Consider the following 26,501-nt stretch of genomic DNA (forward strand, 5'->3'; position numbering starts at 1 on the left):
GTAAATGCATATATATATATATATATAGGTATATATATTTATGTATTATTCTTGAAATATTTTATCTAGTTTTCGATTGTCATACTCCGTCGTTTATGTAAGAAAAGAAGAAGAAGAAGAAAAAAAGAATAAAGTTTTTCTTTTTCACTATCATTAAGTAGAACATAAATTTCGCGTAGCATAGAATCGTCAATATGAGCAATTTGTAGATAGGACATGACGCGTATCGTTCCCGTGGGCTCGCTTTTCGAAACTTTTCAGCATTATCAAAGTTCTCCGGTTGGAAATTGCACTAAAACGGTTGCTACGTTTGCTACCAGTAAGTAAGGGGGTACACTACGTTTTATAAATCGCCAAGGTTTCTTTTTCCTTTTATTTCTTCTTCTACTTTTTCATCTTTTTCTTTTTTCTTCTTTTGCTTTTGCTTTTCGAAAGAAACGGGGGAAAAAAGACATTTATTAATTGAAATAACGTTGAAAAGTGGAGAGACAGTAAAAGTAGAATTTGTCGAAAGTAAGGGAAAGCCGAGTAAGTAGAAGTCAAGTTAAGGACGTTAATTAACGTAGAAACATTATCCGCTAGTGCTAAAGTTGGCAAACAAGTCGAAGATCGTTCGATGAACGAGTCAAACACGGACCGGGAAAGAAAAATAGATAGAAGAGAAAAAGAGATAGACAGAAAAAAAAGGAAGATGAAATATGTGTGTGAGTGTATGTGTGTGTATGTCAGAGAGAGAGAGAGAGAGAGAAAGTGGAAAAGTGAGAGTAAGAGTGAGAATCAGAGAGAAAGATAAAATAGGAGAAGAAGTACGAGGTATGAGAGAGAGAGAGAGAGAGAGTGTGTGTGTGTGTGTGTGTGTGTAGGAGAAAGAGGTATTGACAAAGAAGAAGAAGAAGAAGAAGAAGAAGAAGAAGAGAATGAAAGAAAGACAGATACAAAGAGATAGATAGAAATAGAGTAAGTTTAGCAAGATGACGTTAGAGTAATGAACAAACACGTGAAAAGTTTGCACTTTGTCAGGAAGAAGTTAACGGGCGGGCGTGCACGAACAATTGGATTTTGATGGGAAGAGAGCGAGGCCGTTTTTCGCGCCGTTAATCGAATTGACACGGTCGGCCAACAAATCACTTGGAAAATATATTGAAAGTATCACCCGAAGTTAATTGGCTGGGAATCTCAATCTCGTTAAATTCGACATTAATCGATATCTCGCGATGGTTCGTTCATTTTTACCCCGACCAATTGTACATTTTTATTATCATCGATTTTTCTTTTTCTTTCTTTTTCTTTTTTTTTTTATTGCGATCTTTTCTCTTTTACTCGATTGGAAAATTCGATAATAAAGTGAAATGAATTATTATTGTATATTTAAACGCGTGTAAAAACGAACGAATTAATAGAAAAATGTTAATCTTCGTGGCTTTAAAATTTTTACAAGTATAAAACTCGTCGTTGTATTATTTGATATTGAATAAATCATTATGACAATTTCATTATTGTTATTATTTAGAGAAATTGTTATGACGTTTTAGTGCTTTGTGTAGGATTATTATTATTATGCACTATAAATTTAATATTAAGAGTATAGCTCGTTAAATCGTTGTTATATACACAATGACTTTAGGAGATTATTATGACAATTACGTTATTGTAATTAGTTAACGAAATAGTAATGGTGTTTTAATCATTTTGATGTATGATATTACTATATGTACATGTTTTCTATCGTACGATATTTTAGGTGGTTGTGTGAGTTAGACGAAGTACCCTGTTTACTGTAAATCTCTTATGAAGATTGTAACTTGTCATTATACAATTCGAAATAACATTGTGTGTGTGTGTGTCGCGATTAGATTTACATACATATAACTACACAAGATTGAAAATCAAATTGAGCTCGAAATTTGATATCAAAAAAAAACTTAATTTCAACGTAAAATGAAAAAATGAATACTGTATGTACGTATTATTACAAAAAAAAAATATCGACGAAATGGGCACGAAATATTATTCGAACATAATTAACTACTAAAAAAAAAAAAAACAATTGAAATAAAAAATCAATTAGATTAAAAAAGCCCAAAACAAAGGAAGAACGTTACTTTTCGCAAAGAGACAAACGAAAATTATTTCTAGGATGTTGGGGGGACGAAAAGAAGAAAAAAAAAAAATAAAAAAGAAACGTAAATAGGGGTAGGGGGAGGGGGGGGGTGTTGGGGATAAGATCGGGAATGCCGAGAGCTGCTCTATAAAGTTCTCCTCGGAGACTACGGCTGCCGTATTTCAAAACTTACCACTTAGTCTGACTACTACTACTACCCTTACTACTAGTGCTACCACTACTACCATCATTACTACTATTACTACGTACTACCCACTACTGAATATAACGTAAGGTGGACAACGACCGAGGCATGTTTAGCTCGTCGTTCGAGTCGTTTCGTGAGGAAAGTGTGTCGTTCGTATATATGGAGGCCCATTAGAATATTTTACGTATGACCTGGAAAGACTCTACTCCTCCTCAGATGTGTTCTTTTAAACGAGTCGAAAGTATAGAAAAAAAACAAACTTCTTCGTTAGTTAGACGACTGGTATATATATATGTATGTATAAAACACATACGTACATATTACATAGAAAAGTGTCCAGTAGCTTCAGGGGTAACCAGTTCGTCGTCTTACGAGTTTTTTTTTTTCTTTTTTTTTTGTTTACCTATATAATAAACAATGAAAAGAAAAAGTTGATAGAAGAAATATGCGCTATTTGATCTTGTTTGTTTTTTTTGTAGAGTTATAGAAAGTTTCGTTTCTTTTTTTCATACGTTGTACTTTTCGGCATACTTGCAAGATTTGTTTCAAAATGACCTCCTTGCATTCGAACATATGCCTGGGAGACGTTTTACTATTGATTGGATTACTCTCTCTCTCTCTCTCTCTCTCTTTCTATTTCTCTCTATTTTGCCAGGTATTGTTCGGATTTCCTTGAAACCGTGTTCAATTCTCTCGTGAGAAGTATTTCGATACTGTCAACGAGCGTTCTGTAGACTGATGGATTTCAAATAACCCCACAAGTAATATATAATCCTATTTCCAATGTCAGATATATTGAGTTCTGTTAGTAAACAAATAGACGGAATTATTTAAACTACTTTCATTTTTTTTTTCTTTTTTCTTTTTTTTATTCAGAATTATTTTCATACGCAACTCCGTATGATTCGACGAAACTAGGTGAAATATAGTGTATGTTTGTATAAAGCTTGTTTTTTTATTATTATTTTTTTTCTTCTTTTTTTTTTTATTGTGTTTGGCTGCGTACGATCAAACTCCGAAGCTATGGGGATATATCTTGGGCGTGCTTGATGTTTTATTTATTTGAATTTTTGTTTTTCATTTTGAACGTGGATCGTTTTGTTAATATATATATATATATATAAAAAAAAAAAATTGAAGGAAAAAAAATACGTAATAAAATTTATTCTCCATTTATAAATGAAATATATAAAAATCATCGAGTTTAACTTTCTATAATGGTTTATGCAATTTCGATGTCACGCGCACGCCTTTTGTGATGGCATGAAAGTTGTTGAACCCGTGATAAAAGAAACTTTCTGAAAAGGTTGAAAGAATTTCTTTTTATTTTTTTTTTTTTCTTTTCCTTTTATCAAACTATGCATGCGTTTACATTAGTTTTTTCTTTTTCTTTTATGAAAATAAAATTATATGCAAACATTTTGGGAAACCTCGTAGAAATATATTCAATAGTATAGAATAACTGAAAAGAAAGAAAAAAAAAGAAAAATAATACAATATCACCTATAAGGTTTTCGTATGGAACCACAAAGTTCATCGATTGGTAAATCGAGTATAAACTTTCAAGTGATATAATTTTAATTTAGACAGGACGAAAATAAAGAAAAAAGAAAAAAAGAAAGATTAAAAATAAAGTTAATAACGTACCTAAATACTCGTGTAAAGTACACAAAGTTTTGTAATAACATCGTTGTTTAATTTTTTGTTGTAAAAAAAACAATGTAACACATTATATTGTCAATATAATGTTATTTTATTGAATATTTTGTTTGTTTTTAAATAATTTGTTGTTGTAATAGAAAACCTCGTTGTTCCTCTTTTGAAAAATTTAATTATAATAAAAATAAAAATGAATTTTTTTTTCTTCCGAAAGAAAAAAAAGGATAATGAAAAGTTAAGTTGCATTGGGGTGGGTGGCTTGGAAAGGTAGAGAAGAGAACACGTAGGGTGGTCTTGAGTTAGACAAGAGAAAATAGAAAATGAAAGAAAGAAAGATAGAAAGAAAACAAGAGAGAGAGAGAGCAATGAAGAAAGAATTGTATCTCGAAAATACGAAATTGAAGAGCACCGGTGAATCAAGGTAAAGTACAATAGGCCCTTCGAATATATAGGAACAATAGTCAAGAGTTTCCATTTGTAATCGATTTTCTTTCGATCACGCTCGACCAAATCCGTTTCTACGAAAAACTACTAAAAGAAGAAGAAGAAGAAGAAGAAGAAAAAGATTTTTATATATTTTTTTGTTTATTATTTAACTTCTTGGCCTATAACCACGAGTCTGACTCGTGGTAAAGAATTTATGCCATAAGCGCATAACTTGTCAAATAATTAATAAATATGGCAAACAATTACTGATTAACAATGAGATGTTAATGAGCCATAAGTTGCACATATTAGTTAGTATAAAACTTACTGTCGTAGGTTTTCTATGTTATCTTAATTCGCGTTGTGGGTTAAAATTAGCAGATTTTTAATAATAAATCTAGCACGTGTGGCGAAATTTAAAAAAATTTCATCAATTAAATGTCGACACTTTTTAAAAATATAACTTATAGTATTAATAGAAAATATTTAATCAGACGAATCGCATAATCGACTTTTTTTTAAAAATAATTTGATTTTTAAATAACAAAATATAATTGAATATTCGATACCAGATCTATAGCGAGTTATCTACTCGAATATAAAACGTTATTTTTTTCTCGAGTAAAAAATAATTCAACGATAATATCGTGAAGACGAGAGAGAGAGAGAGAAAGATAAAAAAATCAAAAATAAATTTAAGTTTTTTAATTAGTTAACGATCAGGACATTAGCGTTGCAAAAATATATATATATATAGTATTCCTATTATTATTATTATTAATATTATTTAAAATTAATTTCAATGTTGTCTATCTGTGATCCAACTGCATTGAACGTGACCTCGATATCAGGTTATACAAATCTAGAGTACAACACCTAGACGACTCAGGTACAGTCCTTCGAGGCCGATTGCTTGATGGGAGAGGTAAAAGGGTAGGAGGGAAGAAGAGAGAGAGAGAGAGTAAAATGGAAATCGAATGGGATTGAACATGACCGAATAGATTTTCGAGCCGTCAGAATTTCGGGATCCAATTATAATTCCAATTCTCCTGATATTCATGGTTAAACACTGAGGTTCTCTTTCTCTACGCGAGTTACGTGACACTAGTTCATTTTAAATAATCTTTTTAAAGATGTCCCAAATTGGCTTGTTGTAAATAATTCCTATGATTTTATAAACGATTTCAAATATTTTATTATAAGAAATAGTTATATTATTTTTAAGATAAATTCATGTATATAATATTGTATATAATAACACCGAAGAGTGCAATAATAAATATAAAAATCATTTCGATACAAAATGAAGTAATAATTTCGATCATTTTTATGTAGTCATTCGCAATCATTTCCAACGTAAAAAATAGAAAAAGAAAATAAGACAGAAACAGAAATACTAAAACAATATTATATAAAAAAAATACACATATACTATGTATATATTATTGAAGATGCAACGAGAATTCACGCTCGTCATTAGTTATAGTTACTATTAATAGGAACTAGAAGATAGTTTTAGTTAATAGATAAAAATTGTCTATAAGTAGTAATATATTCAATGTCTAAAAGAAACAAAGTTTATAAAGCTGAAGAAAGTGTGATAGTATTATTGACTAGAATAAAGAAATACCTATTGCGATCCTACAACGGAACCTATAAAATTCGACATACATATATATATATATATACATATATTTCGTGGGAGGGATAAATTTTCAAGCCAAAAATCGATACCGGTCGTATAAAATGGCGAAAATCGAAGAATCTCGGGGATTTTACGGTGCTGTTGGCTCTCGGCCGCTTTGCGTTACGTTCCTGGCCATTTCGACGTTACTCATCGTGCTGGAAAACTGGCGAAAAACCAACAAAACTGAAACGAGTTCGTATGCCCGAGGCACATTGCGAGGAAAAGAGAGAGAGAGAGAGAGAGAGAGAGAGAGAGAGAGAGAGAGAGAGAGAGAGACAATTTTTCACTGTCGGAAAATCTCGCGAATGAAACAACCTCGCGTACAATGGCGGCTAAAAAAGAAATTACGAATCTCATTGGTGGATGGTGGTGGCGGTGGCGGTGGTTGTTGATGGTGTTGGTGATGGTGGATTCGATGGAACCGTTCGACGCGTCGATCCGCTATGAAAAATTGGCCATGTTCGTTTTTCCTCTCTCGAGGATTAACCGTGCGTTGTTATACGTTTAGCCCGTACTACCACCATCACCCCATTCTTTTCCCCTTTACACCCCTTTTCACTCATTCCCTTTCTCGTTTTCTCATTTTTCCCTATACCCAATTAACTATACCTCTTCTTAATAGTCTATTGTCGAAAAACAATCAAAATATAAACAACTATTCCAGAAATTGAAACAAAGAGAGAGAGAGAGAGAGAGAGAGTAAATAGTTAAATCTCTTTAGGATAAATTTACTTAAATAATAATAATCAAAATTCTAACGCGTTAAATATAGAAAACAAAAAAAGTAGGATAATGCGATAGAAGAATACTCTTTCTTTTTTTATTTTTTCTTCTTAAGATAGTCAAAGTATCTATCGATTCGAGAAAGAATTTCAATCGAAAGAATGTTAAAGGTGCTGGGGATAGTGAGGAGAAACGTGTCGAAGTGTTTTACTGGCTTAAAAAATAAAGAGAAAGAGAGAGAGAGAGAGAGAGAGAGAGAGAGAAAAAGAATAAAGACGAAAAAGAAGAGAAAAAATTCTTTGAGTTGTGACTATTTCAAATCAATATCCGGATCGGTGATCCGTAACGAACGATAAAAATGTCGCAGGGGTTATCTCTAAATCGGATATTGGATGATCTGGGACTTACGATCGAACGAGTTAGATATCTTACGAAAAGATCCATGCTTGGTATTTACCTAATTTTAACCAAGAAAGGGAGAGAGAGAGAGAGACAGACAGACAGAGAGACAGATGCGAGTCATTCACGAAGCATTTAATAGAATTTCCAGGATATCACGGCCCATTAAGCTTGGATTTTCACTTAGATATCTTTAAAAAGAAGCATCTCGATTTTTAACCCCTCTTAGATCTACCTCTCCTTCCCCCCCCACCCACCCACCCCGCACCCCGTCCTTTTCCTTTTTTCTATCCAACGCACCAATCGTTATCCTTCGATCCATTTAAATACGTTTTACACGGTCTTATGGAAATTTCCTAATGGATTTTTTTATTCAACATTTTTCTAACAGATCTTTCCTCCTTAAGATCGCCCTTTTCCGTACGCTCGTCAGCCCTCCTCCCTTTTCCCCCCAACCCATCAGCCAACCCTCTTTCTTCAGGAACGAAGGCGGCTTAAAGTACTTCGTGGATGTCCCTTAGAAATAATCGACGACGATGAGTGCGGTGTCATTTTAATGACAACTAAACGTTATACTAATGATATTGTTTTGTTAAGGATTAAGTACTTGTAAAGTTGAGTTTAATGTTTACGAGAAGAATGATAAATATTTTTAACGTGGAAGAGTATAAGTAAAAGTTAGATACAAAAAAAACAATGTACACGTTGACTAATACTTCGTGTTTTCTTTTTTCTTTTTTTTGTTTTTCTTTCTCTAATCTATCTGGAAAAAAATTAACTTGATTCTTTTTTAAAAGATTAATTTCATTCATTTATACAATGATCTATTATGGCAAGGACATAATTATTAGATAGTTATATTAAATGATTTTTTCTTATTTTTCAATGTTTTAAATCAATTTTACATATATTATATATTTTTAATTTTATTATTTGTAAATAGTACTTGATTATTATTCTCCTTTGAATCTCGCAATGGATTTTGAGAACGATTAATTTTGTTGCGAAATCAATTTTCATATAATCTATCTAAAATTTTACTTCTACGATAAAAACATTCCTTTGCAATATAACAAAATTCATATAACAATTTACAAGTTTAATAATCCTTAAATATATGTTTTAATTAAAATAAGAAATTTTGAAATATCATCGCATTAAAAGCAAATATTGAACTAGTTGAAAATAGTTAGCGACAAAATGAATACTCTTGTGACTCATTGTACGTTACGCGCGTGTATACTTATGAATATAGAATATTTTACAAGTTATAGTTATATACAGTCGTATGACTTTACTCGAGGAAAGTTGAAACTAGTGCTTGTAAAACGGAAGAGGGTTACCAGACTCTCGTTAGCTTAATGATCGTGCAGACTTCCGTACGGACGTGTAACTTAAGTTCAAGGCGACTTAACTACCGGCATACTCAGACGGATAACATCGGCTCGGTGATCAGAGAACGTTGATTAACCGTAGTCAGATTCTCATACGGTTCCATTTCCAGTCATTACATGATCTTACAAAGTATTCGATTAGTCGTACGTTTGCTTTTACTAATTGTAAGATCATTATTTCGATATTATCATTAATTATTTAAATTCGTTCGATTTTTTTCCTATTCAACAAATTGTAACTTTTAATTATATTTTGACAAATGATAAATCATCCTTTTGACAAAATTCTTTCGAAAGGTTTGTTATTGATTAAATTATTTATGACCGATTTTCAAACGAATTGTTTTTTCAATTATAAAAGGTAAAAAACAGAAGAACGATAAAGTTAGGAAGATTTCGTGGATGAAGATCAATGCACCTGGGATGTTTAAAAATTGCATTGGATAGATAGCTGACAATAGCAATGTAACAAGACTCACCTCGACTACGTAGTGAAGACCTGACAGTGTCATCCTTGCGACAGAGTCTTTCCTTCGTACTGGTTGTTGCCATCGTCTCAACGTCACGCCCTGAAGAAGGAAATTCGATTTGTCATATTCTTGTTATTGTTGAAAGATACCTACTACTTGTATATCTACATCTCAAATATATCGATTCTATAGATATAAGTACGAAAATACATATTTATTGTAATATTAAATGTATTGGTAATTACGAACAGTTACAAAAATTCAAACAAAAAATTTATTTTCTACGAAAAAACAATTATTTCAATTGTGAAATTTATTAATTTCAAAATTAAATTCAAAATTCTTACATTAAGATTTTAGATGTTTTGTGTTTTGAATATTAAAAATAAAAATAAAAATGTATGTCTACTCGAAGAAAAAAGACGCTGAACTATAAAGATTAAGTTGCTGAAGAAGTCCCAATAAAGGGACGAAACGTCCAACTTAATTAAATTAAGTTCTACTTCTTTTTTTTTTATGTCCAAGTTCCCTGTGATACCTTCTCATTAAGAATTTTATTTTTGGACGAGAGAAACAACTGTTTAAACACTATGTTCAACGATTTGAGTTATATTAAAATTATTTATATTATAAAAGAGAAACATTTTATCACCAATTTTTTTTTTTAATCTTAATCCATGATAATAATTACGGGCACAAATATATTTCAGTTCGTTTGTGATTAGATTTCAATTGTTTGTTTATTACTTTACATTCGGTGATATATTTTTCTTTTTTTTGCATATAAATTTTGTGATCGAGGTAAAAATGATCGAAATCACGAAGAGATCGAACAACTATAGTTAAACAAGTTCAAAATTTCATTTCGGCTGGCAAATTTGTGTATGAAAAAAGGAGAGAAAGATAAAGAGAAAGAAACAGTGAAAAAAAAAGAGACAGAGAGAGAGAGAGAGAGTAGTGAAAAATGTAAACCTCGTTTGCAAATGCACGATCGAGCCGATGAAAAGTTTTTGGTTGACGATGGTTGAGGGTCTTTGCGCCTGGCAATGGGGAAATTGAATGGACGAGAACGATATAGATAGAACGAAATGAAACTCTCCATTCTCGTTATTTCTTTCTCTTTTTCTTTTTTTTTCTCTTTCTCTTTCTCTCTCGTATTTCATAAAATGTTAAAGAATAATCGAATTAGTGAATTTTCTTCGACATATTTTCTTCTTATCTACGATTTTGCAGCATGGGAAAAAAAAGTTAAAATTGATAATTTATTTGAAAATAAATCTGAAATAACACTTATATGAATAAGTAACAATCCATACGATGTCGGTAATGTTATTCACGCGTGCTATTTATCAAGGATGTATGGAATTTTGCCAATCTGCAGGCATCGTAATTAAAACTCATGTATATTATTCGAGAAAATTAATGAAAAATATCTATAAATGATTATTAATTATTTCCAAAGAATGTATATATATATATATGTGAATTTCGATAAATTTAATTGGAATAGTAAAGGACGTATAATAATCGGATTAGAATGTCCACGTGTTACAGATTTCTCTCCTATTTTCCGTTCTCCCCTGAATGTCGACAATTTTCGGAGAATTTTGGAAAACGAACTCACCTCGGGTATGTCCGTGGTATCCGGTACGTCCCTCGTAATATCTGGATCCGGTGGTCTATGTTCCGGCACCAGAGCACCGTACTTCCTCGTTGCCATTCGTCGTCGTCGATCCAACCATCTCTGCTTTTCCGCGGTCTCGGTTTCTTCGTCGACGCCAAAGAATTGTGCGGTTTCGCGCTTGATGTAACTGTCAAGTCATATAAATGAGAATAAAATTAGAGAGAGAGGGAGAGAGAGAGTGAGAAGAAGAAGAAGAAAAAGAAGGAAAACGATTTTTGAATATGTTTTCATTTTGTAGTTTTCTTTTTTTTTTTTTTATTTGTGTTAAAATAAGAATATTAAACGTTGTTACACGTTAATAAACGAGAAAATACAAAAGAATGTATTTATTTTGTAAAGTGGGATGTAAAAAAAAAGAAAAACCATATTTTCCAACGAATTAAAAAGTATCTAATAATACGCGCAAGAGCGAACGAATTTAATTTCCCTTCTTTACGAGTTTACAAATTTTATTCAAACGAATGAAAATAATGTTGACCGTAGACACGCGCGCAAAATCGATGACAACGAATTTACAAAATTATACGAACAGAGATAATATGATATAATAGAAAACGTAGAGTTAAAAAAAAAACAAACTAAAAAAAAAAGATTTATCATCACTTCATATCTATGTAATCGTATAGACGAGACAGTTGTTGTAATTATAAGATTAATAATAATAAAAATAATAAAAGAAAAAATAAACAAGAGAGATACATACTTTCGAATAGCTTCGGTTCGGCTCATATTCCTTCGAAGTCGTGGTCTTTGAGAATTTCCAGCAGAAACGCTAGCTGAACTAGTAATTTGAACGTGTGGCCTTGGAGCTGTTGGTGCGGACATACTTCTTGTAATATTACTTGCTGAATGTGTACCCATAGCTGTACTATTTCCGGTCATCTGAATCGATGATGATGATGATGCTGTCGTTACTGGAGTTACCGTTGACGTTTCCGTAGACGTTGGAACGTTTGTACCAACAGCATACATGCCGATCACTTGATTGCCATCGCCTTCGCCACCATTCGACGAGATCGTTGATGTTACCGTAGTACCGGAACTCGGTGACGGTTGCCTGAAAAAAATATATTACACATTATTTTTATTAATTTATTTTATTAAAGATATAAAAGAAGAAAGAAAAAATATTATATATATATATTTCACATATTTCACATTTTTTCTATTTATTTTACTAAAGTTACATCAAGAAAGAGAGAGAAAGTAAAAAATAATAATTGTAATAACAATAATAATATCATCGAAGTATAAGATTTTTTTAAATTCTTTATTAAAATAACAAAGATTCCCCCCTGGTCTTCCTAATTGAATATTTAATTTGTTTTAATTATTATTATTTGTTTTCTCTCTAAAAAAAAAAGAGGAAGAAGAAATAATATTAAAATATTAAAAACAGTAATATATTAATTACGAGAGATAAGAATTTATAAATTCTTTCTACGACGAGATAGATAGATTATACAATATTTCCTTAATTAGATTTACTTGTTATTTTATGAGCAAGAACGCGTAACGGTAATAGTAAGAAAGTTTTAAGAGGAATATTTAATTTTTTAAGACAAATATACATTTTATTATCTACCATTATTCTTAGTAGCATATTTATTTTTTTTTTTTTTCATGAAAAAGAATAAAGTAAGTTTATTATTTTAATTATTATGAAACATTTGATTGTAATGTGTTATACTGTTACTTTCGTTTGGAAAAATTGTCAAACAAAAAATATTTCGACAAAAAGTAAATGTTTCTAAATAAATACATGTTACAAAGTAATAATATTTTAGTTCTATTATTATATTAAAAAGAATAATACAGTAGATTTTCGTAATATACGCGCTAACACAATCAAATGTGGATATTGACCGTATTTTAAACATCAAATTTGTTTTAATTGAGCGCGTTGCATCGTTACCTTCATAGTTGGAATTTTTTCTGTCTGTTATTATGATACGTCAACCCCACTGCGTTATTAAAAATATTTTCCCGAAAAAGAATAAATTTTCACAATATTTACATCCAATAGAAAATAATTTCTGTGAAATATTATTGTGAAATAAAAAAAAAAAAACAAATCATATAATATTAGGTAAGACACAAATTTGTCATAGAACGCGAAATTCGTATAACGTGTTACATATGAGTAAATCAGGTTTCCGGTAGGAGAGTCTCGATATTTTAATTGAATTCTTTGATGAGAGAAAAAAAAAAAAGAAATGAAAAGGAAAATAATATAAAAATGGAAGAAGTTGATAAGAAAGGGTTTACAATTAGATAAATACAGATGGTGCAATGGAAGATAGAAGTTTTGAACGATAAACTCGTTCAACACGGCCCTTGAGTAGTAATAAGAGTGTAAGCTTGCGGCCTCTTACGGTTTGACCTACTTTCGAATGAGAGAGAGAAAAGCAAGAACACATACGACCGAAGTTTAGGAATAGAATATCGATCCGCGCGGGGTGCATCGTAATATGCGAGAGGAATAATTATACCGTCATCCACGGAGACATCAATGGTATTTTCCGCTCTAGTTTTCTAACAGGTCGCTGGTCTCGTCTTCAAAACTTTTCTTTTTTGTCTTTCATATTTACGAGATGGACAACAGGACGAGGAAATAACGACGAGTTCATTTAACCCCCAATATCGACAATTTTCAATTTATTATAAAGTAATCAATATTAAATGGATCGTTCTGTGTGAGAGAGAAATTATTTTATATTATATTAAATATATAATAATATTAGAAAATATATGTGTGAAGAAATTTGAATAGAAAAATATTATTTATAAATAACTTTGTGTTTTTAAATAAATTATATACGGCGATAAATTAGAAAATTTTGTTGAATTAAGAGAGAGAGAGACGATATTTTTTTTTTTTTTAATTATTATCTTATACAGGAACAAACAAAATTGTAATAAGTATTAACGAATCGCGAGCTATATACTTTAATAACAAATTGATTATTTTTTCCTGCGACGATTTTTCTTATCGTATATTTTTAATTTTTAATTGGAATTTTGCAATAAAGGGCAAAAAAAAAAGGATGCAAAGTTTAACGAATGAAAAGTAAATGAAAATTTAACGCACATTCTCTTGTTGGCTTTCATCGCTGTCAATTTTATTTTGCTTCTAAAGACAAAATTTTCAGCTCTCAAAAGAAGCCACTCTAATAGCCAAATGTCAAGGGATTTATGGACACCATATAGATGGTCGGTCCTCAGGTCACCAAACTTTTCAATTCTATCTTCCTCTCATCTATTCATGACCCGGTAGTGTCCTACCAGTGCATTCTTTCATCGGCTTTCTTTCTCTTAAAACCTTTTCGCCAATCGCAAGAGGCGACGATACACCAGTAAAGTAAAGTAAAAAAAAAAAAAAAAGGAAAACAGTATTTTCGAAAGAAGAAAGCTTTTCTATTTCGGTATCCGTGTAGTCAATTTTCTTTTTATATCTTTCAACCCCAAAATTAAATTAACGAAGTTCAAGTGGTCTATTTTGATCATTTATTTAGAAAAAAAAAACAAGTAAAAAATTAGTGAGAAAATGCAACAACAAAAAAATAATCTTTTAAAAATAATTGTTTGTACTTAATTAAAAATATTGAGGAAATTATTTTTCTAAAAACACAAATGAAAATAAATGTTATTTACCGTGTATTACTTGGGTATATATATAAATTTGATTAAAAATAATTAAAACGAACAATGTAATTGCCGACTGTTCAATATGTCATTATATTTTGTCAATTTTTCTGCAAATAATATTTGCATTGAAATAATAAATCAAAAAAAAAAAAAGAAAAGAAAACGGTGAGAAACAATTTCAAAGAAATACAATACCATATATAAATGAAACAAAAACAATATATCAGATATAATAATCCTGAGACAACAACAAAAATTTGATTAAACAATTGTGTTTACCATTGTCTGTGTTTTTATTTTTTGTTTAGTCGAATAAATATTTAGGTTGATAAATATAAATGTATGATAATGAAAGTTAGTAATTGGATCAGTGGTGTATGAGCAATATAAAAAAAGGGTATCCTTTTCTGTACATTGACGTAACGATTTACGTAGATAGGTTGGGGATTTTGTAAAGGTATTTAAAAATGTATATACGTATTATTATGTATGTGTATGTAGATATTGAAGTTATCTTCGTTTGCGAGAAGCGGATGAATTCGCCTTGATCACGTCACGCCCTTAAACGTGTACATATTTCGCAGAGCAGGAGGCGCGCAATCAGAGGATGCTTCGAATCTTGAGATCAAACGACGAGTTAATTGGGTCGAGGAGTTTTCGAGCAGTCCTGCGCGCATACATATATATATATATAGTACGTATAATATACACATATAATGTATATATGTATATATGTATAGTTAACCGGTAGTATAGTTGGAGCAAAGAGATACGACATTTATTATTAGAATCCTTCTCGAGTAAATCAAATTTCATCCTATCTCAATGTTTCTACTTCCAATTCCCCTCTCCCACCCTCTCTTTTTTTTATATTTTTGTATTCCTTGTTTTAGTATACCTAAATTAATGTACAATCATTTTAATTATCATGTAATTTGTGTGTTCCTTTCTAATGTAATGAATGATACTGTAATGAGTAATGAATGTGTACTCGTTCTCATATAATTATTGATCGTTTAATTGTTGCAAAGAGATAATCGACGTTTATTAGTAATATCGTTCATTTTCGATATTTCTTTGTAACAAATTTGGAAAACTTCTTTACAACTTACATTAGAAACAAATTGATCGACAATAAGTATATAACGATGAACGTTTTATACAATTAAAAACTTCGTAAATATTTTTCTGAATCAATGAGATTAGAATGGAACATTATTAAAAAAGATTATATGTATGAACACGTGAACTGTAAATGATCAAGGTAAAAAAAAAAAAAAAAAAGAAAGAAAAAATTAGAATTTATTGTAATATTTACTAACAAGTCATAATAAAAATTTTTTTTTTTTTTAGTTGCTGATGAAGTCCCCAGTAAGGGACGAAACGTACAACTAGTTCAAATTAATTGTTCATAAGATTTATTAACCGTCTATAACTCCCTTTGAGATTTATATATTAATTATTAAAACACTTTGTTCACCGTTATATTATAATTTTGTCGTTTTCATTATATTATTTGAAAATCCATTAATGCACATCTTGTGATAAATAATTTCTAAGTGATATATGTATAGAGAAAATATTTAATATCCTTGTCGTTTAAAAATATACGTCAAGATAATTGAGGAGAAATAAAAATGTAAAACATTAATAAAAAAAAAAAAGAAAGATGAAAAGGGGTGGAGAAAAGATTTGATATTTTCATCGAAACGAGAAAAAGAATTGATAGAAATTTATCAAGATATATCCAACAGGAACGAAAATGGCGACCGGTGGACGAACAAGTCGATCAAACTGAGCGAACAAATATCAAACGTTAACCGTGAAAAATCTGTGCTATTGGGTCACGACCCCATCCTATTCGAGTTCGTGTCAAATATATTATGTCAATTTTAAAATAAGTATTAAGGGAGATGAAGAATTAAAAAGAGTTAAAGATGGCGGAGGAGGAGGAGGAGGAGGAGGAGGAGAAGGAAGATCCATTGTTCTATATTTTCACTTGATGCTTGGATACAGAGGATTAAAGAGAGATAGAAAGATATAGATAGACAGATTGGTAGATATATATAGATAGATACATAAATCTATTTATGTATACTTAAAACTAGTATATTTGACATAATTGAAAGAAAATAGATAGATTAGTTCTACATTGAAATTTTACACATTTATTCTTGGATATATATAATATTTAAAAATACATAAATATATTCGTTTAATATATAATTCAAAGTATATAAGTTGTGGTATATATATATATAAGATTGTAATATTATTTTTAAGATTATTTTCTCAACACAATTAGTATAATAATTCGATAGATTGTTCTAATCTTAATTATTTGACAATTTTTATTACCCCTTTAACTAAGAAAAAAAAAGAATAATATTCTGTTTTCTAAGAAATCTGATCTGACAGATTGTATTACATTTTTTTAAACACGTAATCAAAATATTATAGAAACGATAACAAACGAATAAAGTAGAAATATGAAATAAGATTGTAATGAAGGTAGTTGATGAAAAAAAAATGTATGGAATAAATAGTATTAATCGATCGATAAGGGAAGAAGATAATTCGTAGAGGCAGTTGTGCCATTCTCGAGTACGGTTATAGAACCCAAAACAACGAGGCTTGAATGTAATTCCGTTAGCAGGGAGCATGCAAGCAAGCAAGCCCTTTTCCTTTTCCCCTTCTTCCTCCTTCTATTTCACTTGTACCACCTATCCTTTCTCCTTCTCTTCCATTTGTGCTCTTCCAACGACGATGCCGTTCCTGATAGCCGAAGGGTTGCGTGCAATTATGTAATGCAATTTAAGTGCCAACGTAGCCCGCATCAAAGCCAAATTTACTACCGGATTTACGTCAGTTATGTTCCTGGACGAGCAGGATATGATGTTACTATATATATATGTATGTATGTATGTATTTATGTATATAGATAAGTATATGTATATTGTACATACTGTATTCTCTCCAGTAACCACGAATCAAGTATTATACTCTCCTCTATTATGATTTCCACCTAGCCTATTATGACTTTTGCTAAAGCTCGGATAAATGTTCATTTAATAAAGTAAAAACATTTTTTTTTGTTCTAATGGCAAAATTGAAAATTTTATTATTTATAAAGAGAAATAAATACGAGAGCGAAAGAAAGAGAGAAAGAGAGATGAATAATTACTTTGAGCGTGTTAATTAAATAAAGTATGTATAATAAAATATAATTTCATTAGATCCCCCCATTTCCTGTACGTTTTTAAAAGAAATAAATAATAATACAGTAAAATGTGTAATAAATTTATTAGGCTTGTTCGGAAAGTAATTTCGTTTTTCTTTTTTTTTTTCTTTGCACAAAGATAACATTAATCGCGTTTATTTATATATAACTTTATTTTCAACTTTAAAATTATTTAACATTGTAGTAAAACGGACACATTAAAACGTGATTAAAAATCTTCTTGTGTTTTAATAATTTTTATTTGGATATTGTATAAAAAATGCAATGAATCGCTATGACGGGGGGAAGATAAAATTATGCGTTGATTATGAAAATGTCGTAATTGGTTTTCGAAATTTTCCTACTGAAAGATGCATCACGTTCTTGGTCGTATAATTTAAGATGAGGGATAAAATAATACGAAAAAAAAGTTCACAATCAACGATCTTTCAAAATGTCTTGGATTCTAAATTAAAAAATCGTTTTTATTTTTTTCTTTTAATTACCATTAAAAAAAAAACTAGGAAATAACTTTTCGAGCAACCTAATGTTTTATTATAAACAATTGAAGAAGATGGAGAAGAATCGTAACAGTTGTTACCAATATGGACACCAATATTATTATTACTATCATTCTGTCGAACAAAATTATACTTCATTTTTCTATTTTTTCTATTCCTGGCAAGAGAATAATAATCAAATTATCGAACCAAAGATAATTCTATATCCTGCAAATCCCCCCCTCGTCCTCCCTCCTTCCCGAAAAAAAAAAAAGAAAACTGTCGATAACAAGTTTGACGTTGATTACTTAAAATGAAACGTCAAAAGTAATACGAACCCGAAAAGAGTTAAGTCAATTTACAATCCATCAGAAATCCCATCAATTCGAAAAAAAATCCTTCAGACTTGGCCACGTTTTTTTTTTTCCCCCTTTCCCTTACTCATTTTTTCCAATCATTATTATTCATCCCTATGATGCTCCAATCATGTCTCTACAAAGTTCACCTCTCTCTATTCTTAAAATTAGATTTAACATGAAGATAACGTGATAAAACTGTCAATGTTGATTGGTTTTTTCAATAATTATGCAATCACGACCGATTCCCCTTTGCCATTACTTTTTTTAAAAATAAAAAAAGGAAAAAGAACAAAAAAAAAATCAAAAAGAAAAAGATAGAGAAGAAGACTATGGGATAATAGTTTTCAAAATTGTTCTCCTACCTACGTAATAAATTGTTTCGAAATAAATTGAAAAAGCTCGTAAAAAGATGAAATAAAGAAATAAAGAAAGAAATAAAGAAAGTCGGTTAATGTGAAAGGATACGAATTTAAATTGGAATATGTGTAGTCATTGAATTGATTTAAAGGGATAGAAAAGATGCTTCCTCTCTCTCTCTCTCTCTCTCTCTCTCTCTCTCTTTTTTATACTTTTTTTATACTTTTTTATATTCTCTTTCATATTTTTTTTTACGCATATGTAATAAGAAGTGTGCGTTTTATTGATAAGAATGTAGTAAAACGAACGGCACGTATTACTCTCAAATGTAACGCTTTCTTCGCGCAAAATGGCAGCTCAAGAGTCGAAGAATTCGCGTCCTAATGGAAGAGTGTTGTTCACTCCACGATATACCATCATCATCATCTTCTCTCTCTCTCTCTCTCTCTTTCTCTTTCTAACTCTCTCTTTTTCTTTTTATCTTTTATTCTCGTACAAGCTCCTCGGTTTCTCAGCCCAACGTTTCGCCATGTTTAAAACCATCCCCACGATGTTTTTATTCGGTTACCGAAGAAGGATCAACGGCAAGTGATAATGAAACCTTCCTCTCGTATTTCTTTCTTCCATTTTATGTTTTTCTTCCTTTTCCGTCTTTTCTTATTTTTATTCTTTTTTTTTTTTTTTTTCTTTTTTTTTTGTTACTTCATTTTTTTTTAATCTACGATTTTCTTACCGAGGTCAAGTTGGAAACAGGCTGACACATATGTGTGTATATGCGAATAATACTTGACTGAAACTTTATCGAATACTTTTTCGACAATTTTTTCTTTTCTTTTCTTTTGGACGCGATAAATAATTGTGAAAATTTGTTTCTACTTTTTTTTTCATTTTCTTTTTTGTAATTGAATGGTTTTTGTTGAAGAGGAGACTGTGTTATATATATTTTTTGTTTTAAACTCATAAAGAAATTGTTAAACATAATTTAACGTTTTTATTGCAACACACATTTAATGCAATTGGCTTTTTTCAATTTATTTAAAAACAAAATGCATCCTAATCCAATGATGAGAAAGTTATTGTATTAATAAATTGTTAACACAGAACTGTGTAGAAAAATGTTAACGCTTAAATTTCGATATTTAATTTATATTCTTTTTTTTTTAACGAGCTTAATCAAACATTTCGTTTACAGAATTATTCCTATAGAATTCTCGCGCGATTATATTATTTTGATTTTTATTTATTTATTTCTACCCAAAGATTAATACGATGAAATTATATATTTGTTTTTTGATTATTACGAAAACATTTTTCCTTCCATCGATTTTAATTTTTTTTTTAATACGTTTACGTTATTATTAATCCTTCGATCCATATTTTGAGTCTTTCAATCGATTTTAAAGATAAATAGTTTCGTTGATCGATGTGTTTCGCGACAAGGTTGTTCGTATGTAGAAAAAAAATGAAAAAAAAAAAAAAAAAAACAAAAAAGACGGGATTTCAATTTAAGTCACGAATGTTCCCCGACGGATGTCAACTTAATCGACGCTTTTAAGGTGAAAAGCTCGTTTCTCTCTCCCTCCCTCTCTCTCTCTCTCTCTCTCTTTTTCTACCTTCTCCGTAGAGGGAGCACTCGAGCCGTTCCAGAGTTGAGGATAGAAAGTTGCGGGGAATTTTGAGAAATGGGTCAGCCTCGGGTTTGTACGTGTGAGCCATTGAGTCCTCAAAGACGAAATTAAAAAATGTTCTCTCATAGCGATCAGAATAAAGATACCGAAATAACGAAAATGAGAAACAGAGAAAGAGAGAGAGAGAGAGAGAGAAAAAACGGGATAGAAAAAGAAAGAAAATAACAAAAAGGATGAGAAAGGGGGGAAGAAAGAAAAAGAGTGCGAGAGAGATACAGAAATAAAGAGCAAAGTGAGAAGAAAATAAGAAGAATATCGAAAGAGAGAGAGAGAGAGAGAGAGAGAGAGAGAGAGAGAGAGAGAAAGAAATAATGATAAGAAACGGAAAGATTAGATTAATGTTCGAGATTAACAATTTTAAAGTGTAAACCGAGTATCTTGAGAAGGTTTTTGTTTGAAGCAGACTGACTTGCCACCCTTTTCACCATCTTCGACTATTTTCTTTCCTACTTCTTTCTTATCGACAAGGTACTGTACTATTTAACCGTCATTCAATGAAATGAAAAAAAAAAGAGTAAAAGAAGAAACTCTTTTTCTTTAATTCTTTCTTATTTATTATATTATTTCAACTGGATACATGTTTTACTAATTTTATTCTATCTTTTCACGTTAAATCAATCGTTTTTTCGAAAACCATGTGCGCGTGAACCTATCTTGATAAACGTTCTCTCATCGTAATTCATATGTCGATCAAAAAGAAATAAAAAGAAAGAGAGAGTGGTGGTGGTGGTGGTGGTGGTGGCAGTGGGGTGGAGGGTTGGTAAAGAGAAAACACGTTAATATTCTTGCTAGGAAGTTTGTAAAAGGTGTACACTAGTTAGATAGAGATAGTATAAAGAGAAACGAGAAACGAGAAATAAAGAAAGAAAGAAATAAAGAAAGAGGAAGGAAAGAAGGAAAAGGGGTCGGGCAGGGGGTGGTAAGGAAACAAGTGGGTCAAGTTGCTTCGTCGGCTCTCACAAACTGGAGTCATTGTTATAGGAAAGGAGCGCCCAAAGCGAACGAAATAAGGGTCTTTAGAATTCTTCGTGCGCGAGAGTGCGGAGGAAAAAAATTTAACTGGAACGCGCCGAGTGTACGGACAACAGTAAAGAGGTGGCAAGGGGGAGGAGGACGAGGAAGAGGACGAGGACGAGGAGGGGGAGGGGGAGAAGGAGAAAGAGGAGGAAGAGGATCGACGGGTGTAAGCGGAAAAATGTCCGTTGAAAAATCTACGCAACTTGTGTGTCCTTTGTTAACCTGTAGCGAGTTGTGTGTGTGTGTGTGTGAGAGAAAGAGAGAGAAATACTTGGAGAATATTTCACGTATCCTAGAAAGGATTGGATTGAAGAATTTCTTGTTTTTTTTTCTCTTTTCAAACAAGGATTAGAAAAATTCAAAATTTGAGAGTATAAAGGAAGATAAAGAATAAAAAAAAAAAAAGAAAAAAGAAATGTTAAGTGAACAAAACTGATGATTTAATATCTTCCTCGTTATTTGTTAAAATTGTAACGCTTGTAAGAGAGACAGTCAACGCTTCATAGATTGTCGATAATTTGTTGTCTGGTGGTACCATCCCCCCCTGCCTTTTCCACCCCTTAACCGTTCGCAATTGTCGATAAGAAATAACGTTGTCAAGTCACATTCGTTGTATAAGAAATTAGATATTATTCGTAGTAGTTTAATTGAAGGCAAACCTTGGTCAGACATTAATCGGACCAATTGAATATTTTACTACTTCGTCGTCTGATCTCTTCTTTTACTCCTTTCACGAAGTAGTATAAGTTAAGGTTGGAACGTCGTGGATTAGAAATTCATGCTTCGCGCTAGGATCTCATTTATTCATGTCTCATCATTGATGGTGGTGGTGGTGGTGGTTGTGATGGTGATGATAGTACTGTTTCTGCTAATTTCGTGCTTTCTTTGAGTTAGATACAGCCATTGTTGAATTGGAATTCACAGAAATGACGGCGTACCGAGTTCAATTAGCCGTCGTGTACAGGTCGTAGGGACGCGGATAGTTCATTATCGATGGAAACAATGGTAGGACCGATCGATCGTTGCCTCACACAATCACCAGTACCATTTTCACAACCACCAACACCAACACCAACACCACCACTACCACTAATAGTAGAGTACGCATCGAATACACGCAATTTTGCCGTTCGCTTTCCGCACGCGGAAGACAATGGGAGACGATATAAATATATGCCAGAATATTTGCCATTCCTTTCCGATTGTTAAGCCCGACACGACGTCGTTAACAAATTTTAACCGAGAGTTTGTTGATAAGAGCCGAGTAGAAGTGACTTTTTGACCTAAAAAGTTACAAGAATTTATTTTCCTTATAAATATTCGTATCGGGATAATGAACAGAGAGAGAGAGAGAGAGAAAGAAAGAGGGGTGGTTTATCGAAGTCTTTTTTTTTAATTTTCTATCAGATAAATAAGAATCGACGAAATAAATTCGTTTACTTCGATTTAATAATCAATACATAATATATCCAAAATCAAGCGTGGTTCTTTTTTTACAATCAAAGAACAAACACAAAATATTATTATTTAAATTATATCTATTCCTTAAAATATATATATATATATATATATATATTTTTTTTCTGAAAATCGTATTACCACCGAATAAATAACGTAATGTAACCATACGTAGTTTGATAAACGATAGTTTATATACCTCCCTCCACTATTCGGAAACAAGAAAAAAAAAAAGAGGCACGAGGAGATTTCTAACATTTCAACGATGTACGGATGATATTCCAAAGCTTTATCTACCATATAACGCTTTGATTCAGTGAAATATAAGATAGAATAGAAACGTGCGTATTCTTTTTCTATCCTTTCTTTCTTCCTCTCGTGAAACATACAAAGGTCGAGCGATAAAAATAGGAAAACGGGAGATATGCCAGGCAAAGGGAGATAAAGAATAAGAGAAGGAGAGAGAGAGAGAAAGAGAGAGAGAGAGATAGAAAGAGATAACGTAGGTGTCATCACCGATCAAACGACAACGGAATCGTACTTCTTTATCAACCGGGGGTGCCTTTTGCAAGGTAAAATATTATTCCTCGTTCCTAGTACGGAACACACAAACCACCCCTCACCGTCGTCCCCTCCTCCTCCTCCTCCTCACCCTGACGTTCCATTTTTTTTCTTCCTTCACTCTTGTGCTTTTCCTTTTTTTTTTTTTCTTTCTTTTTCTTCTTCTTTTTTACACTTTTATTTCCTTTCTCTCTCGTTCACACAAACGAGCTTTGCTTCAGGCCGTTGTAGGGCGTGGCGTTACAAGTCGTCGTCCACGAGGACGACGAAGACGAGGACGAGGACGAAGACGAGGACGAGGAAGAAAACGACGTGCTGTAGCCCGCTATTACGTCACTTTTTCAGTCGACGTTTGCCAGTGAAACGAACATTTTTCACACGACACTCCGTTAACCACTCACCAACACTGGTGAACACTTTCCTCTTCTTCTTCTTCTTCTTCTTCTTCTTCGCCATACCACGCCATCGAGCTCGACGTGTTAAATCTCGAGCGATGCCATCGTTGAGCTTTGAGGGGAGGAGGAGGAGGAGGAGGAGGAAGGACGAATTTTCTCTTGGCATGAAAACGTCTTATCCTTTTTTTTTAATTTCGTATTTCCTTTTTTTGTAATTTTATCCACTATAAATGGTTTCTTTCAAGAAAATGTAACTATTTAATCGATATGAAAATACAATTTAACGATCTCGTGAGTGATTTTTAATAAAATAATCGTTAATACCAAATTTACGTAGACTTTTTATATTATATCAATTATTAGTCGAATGATCTGTTATTTGTTTTATTTATATTTTATTAATAATATAAATTAAATGAATAAAACTATTTATGGATAGTAATAATTTTAATATTAATAAATATAATTTTTCTGTAAAGTCTAATAACATTGCAGTAATAATATTGAATTGCAAATTTTCATTTTAAATTTAAATAAAAGTCATTTAACCGATCTATTGTGCTAGATAGAAAAATTTGAACCACCAATATAAATAAATAATAATATAAAAATAAATCATTGTTATCCTGCAATTTATGTTCCACATGAAAATGTTATCATATTTTATATTATTTTTATTAGAAAAATTATAATAAAAACAAAATCATTGATATTTTAAAAATTTGTTTCATACGAAAATATCCTTTTTTATATTTCTTCTTTTCCAAAAGATTTTATAATTGAATAAAATAATCGAAGCACGAATATTTCCAACGTAAAAATACGGTTGGATAGATAAATTCTTTAAACGTTAAGTGAATACACGTATGTGACGTTTTATTTAGTAACGATTTACTCGTAATCGAATGTTCTGTTATTCTCTTGAGACTGATTAGAAAAAGAGAAAGAAAGAGAGAGAGAGAGAGAGAGAGAGAGGGACAAATAAAAATAGAATTTACTGTAAAAAAACAAATTGAATGTATCTTGATGGAAACGATTGATTCAAATAATTTTCGTTGCTTTCGTAATAGCTCGAATGATAATTATTATCTATAATGGGATGTTAACTAAAAGCTACTTTCGTTTAATCGATTATTGCAATATTAAACGAGATTAATAATGATATAAATGTGATCAAAATAATATTGTAGGTAATTAATTTTAGATTTAATTCACTTTTACCCTCTCTATCTCTCTCACACACACACACACATACCTCTTCTCTTTATATCATAATATATAATTCGAAAAAATTAATTATTAGATCGTATCCGAGAATTAAGGTTTGCAACGTATATGCACATAATTTTATAATCGCGTTTTAACACATAATTATTAATAATATAATAATGTAATACATGTTATAGAATATATGTAATTAATTTTCATTTTTTTATATACTATATAAAACATAATTGACACATAAACATATAAACACTGTACTATTGTATTTTCTCTTGACAAACGTGAAGTCATAGTTTAAAGCACAATCGTAATTACAACGAAATAAAAAGATCAATCATATTCATTCCCCTTCTCCAGATCCTATGAGGGTAGGCTGAAAAGTATTGAGCCTATTCTTTCTTAACTTTTATAATAATAATAAATTATAAATTAAAACATTATAAAAATGTAAATATTTATGCATAAGTATAAGATTTATGGGGATGGGTGATTCAAGAATATAGGGGAAGGTGTGTGTGTGTGTATGTATGTACATATGTATGTAATTTAAAAACTATTTGTTCGTTTTTGAGAAAATTGTGTAATTAAAATTTGAAATTATGGAATTTTTTCCTATTACCAGATTTATATGATAATCATAGAAAAAATTAGAATTAATTGATCTTTGTTTCGTACTTACAATTTTTCTACTGTTACTGTATCCTACCCTTGTTACAGTTCGGTTGATAGAAACATACTAAACTAAGAAGAAATAAGACGTACGGTTGAAGGATAATTGTAAACATTGGAAAAGAACAATGAATATAAACACGTAAACGAAAGAAAATGCTTGTTGACACTTTGAATATTGAAGAGACAGTTTAATACACGTTGTATTGTTGTTTTTCGCAGAATTTAAAAACACGATTTTCTCGGAACCAGTATCTCAGATAAATAAATGTTACTCGGTTTTTTTGTTGACTTATTTTAACACAGAATCACGTTCAGTTCGATTGTACCATCAGTCTAGATAAACTCTGCATATACATATTATATTTCTATAAATTTATTATAAAATTAATGATTTAATAAAATATGAAAAACAGAGAAAAAAAAGTAAATAAAATTTATTTCACTATTGTGCATTAAAATACAAAGATATTTTTTATTCAATCCAATAATTAACGATATTCTATCCTATACTTATTTTTGTATCAAATTATTAAAATAAACGTTCGACTTTATTTAAATTTTACACGATACGCATATCTCTCTCTCTCTCTCTCTTTCTCTCTCAAAGGCAGGTCAAATTTAATTTTTAATTAAATTATATTATATTATAAT

At 30.9% G+C, this 26,501-nt stretch overlaps 1 protein-coding gene across 8 annotated transcripts in view; it reads right to left on the minus strand.

Annotated features, from left to right (window-relative positions):
* The window catches only part of LOC106787956 (inactive rhomboid protein 1), a 243,532-nt gene that overhangs the window by 29,633 nt on the left and 187,398 nt on the right, over positions 1 to 26,501 (minus strand). For all 8 annotated transcript variants that reach the window (XM_014750782.1, XM_014750791.1, XM_014750772.1 and 5 more), the window contains 3 exons: positions 11,455 to 11,808; positions 10,692 to 10,878; positions 9,077 to 9,166 (listed from right to left, as the gene is read on the minus strand). In XM_014750782.1, coding sequence (XP_014606268.1) covers positions 9,077 to 9,166; positions 10,692 to 10,878; positions 11,455 to 11,808 — 631 coding nt within the window. The remainder of the gene's footprint in view (positions 1 to 9,076; positions 9,167 to 10,691; positions 10,879 to 11,454; positions 11,809 to 26,501) is intronic.

This window comes from Polistes canadensis, unplaced genomic scaffold (genome assembly GCF_001313835.1).
Source record: "Polistes canadensis isolate GaletaPanama2010 unplaced genomic scaffold, ASM131383v1 scaffold_5, whole genome shotgun sequence".
In the NCBI taxonomy this organism is placed as follows: Eukaryota; Metazoa; Arthropoda; class Insecta; order Hymenoptera; family Vespidae; genus Polistes; species Polistes canadensis.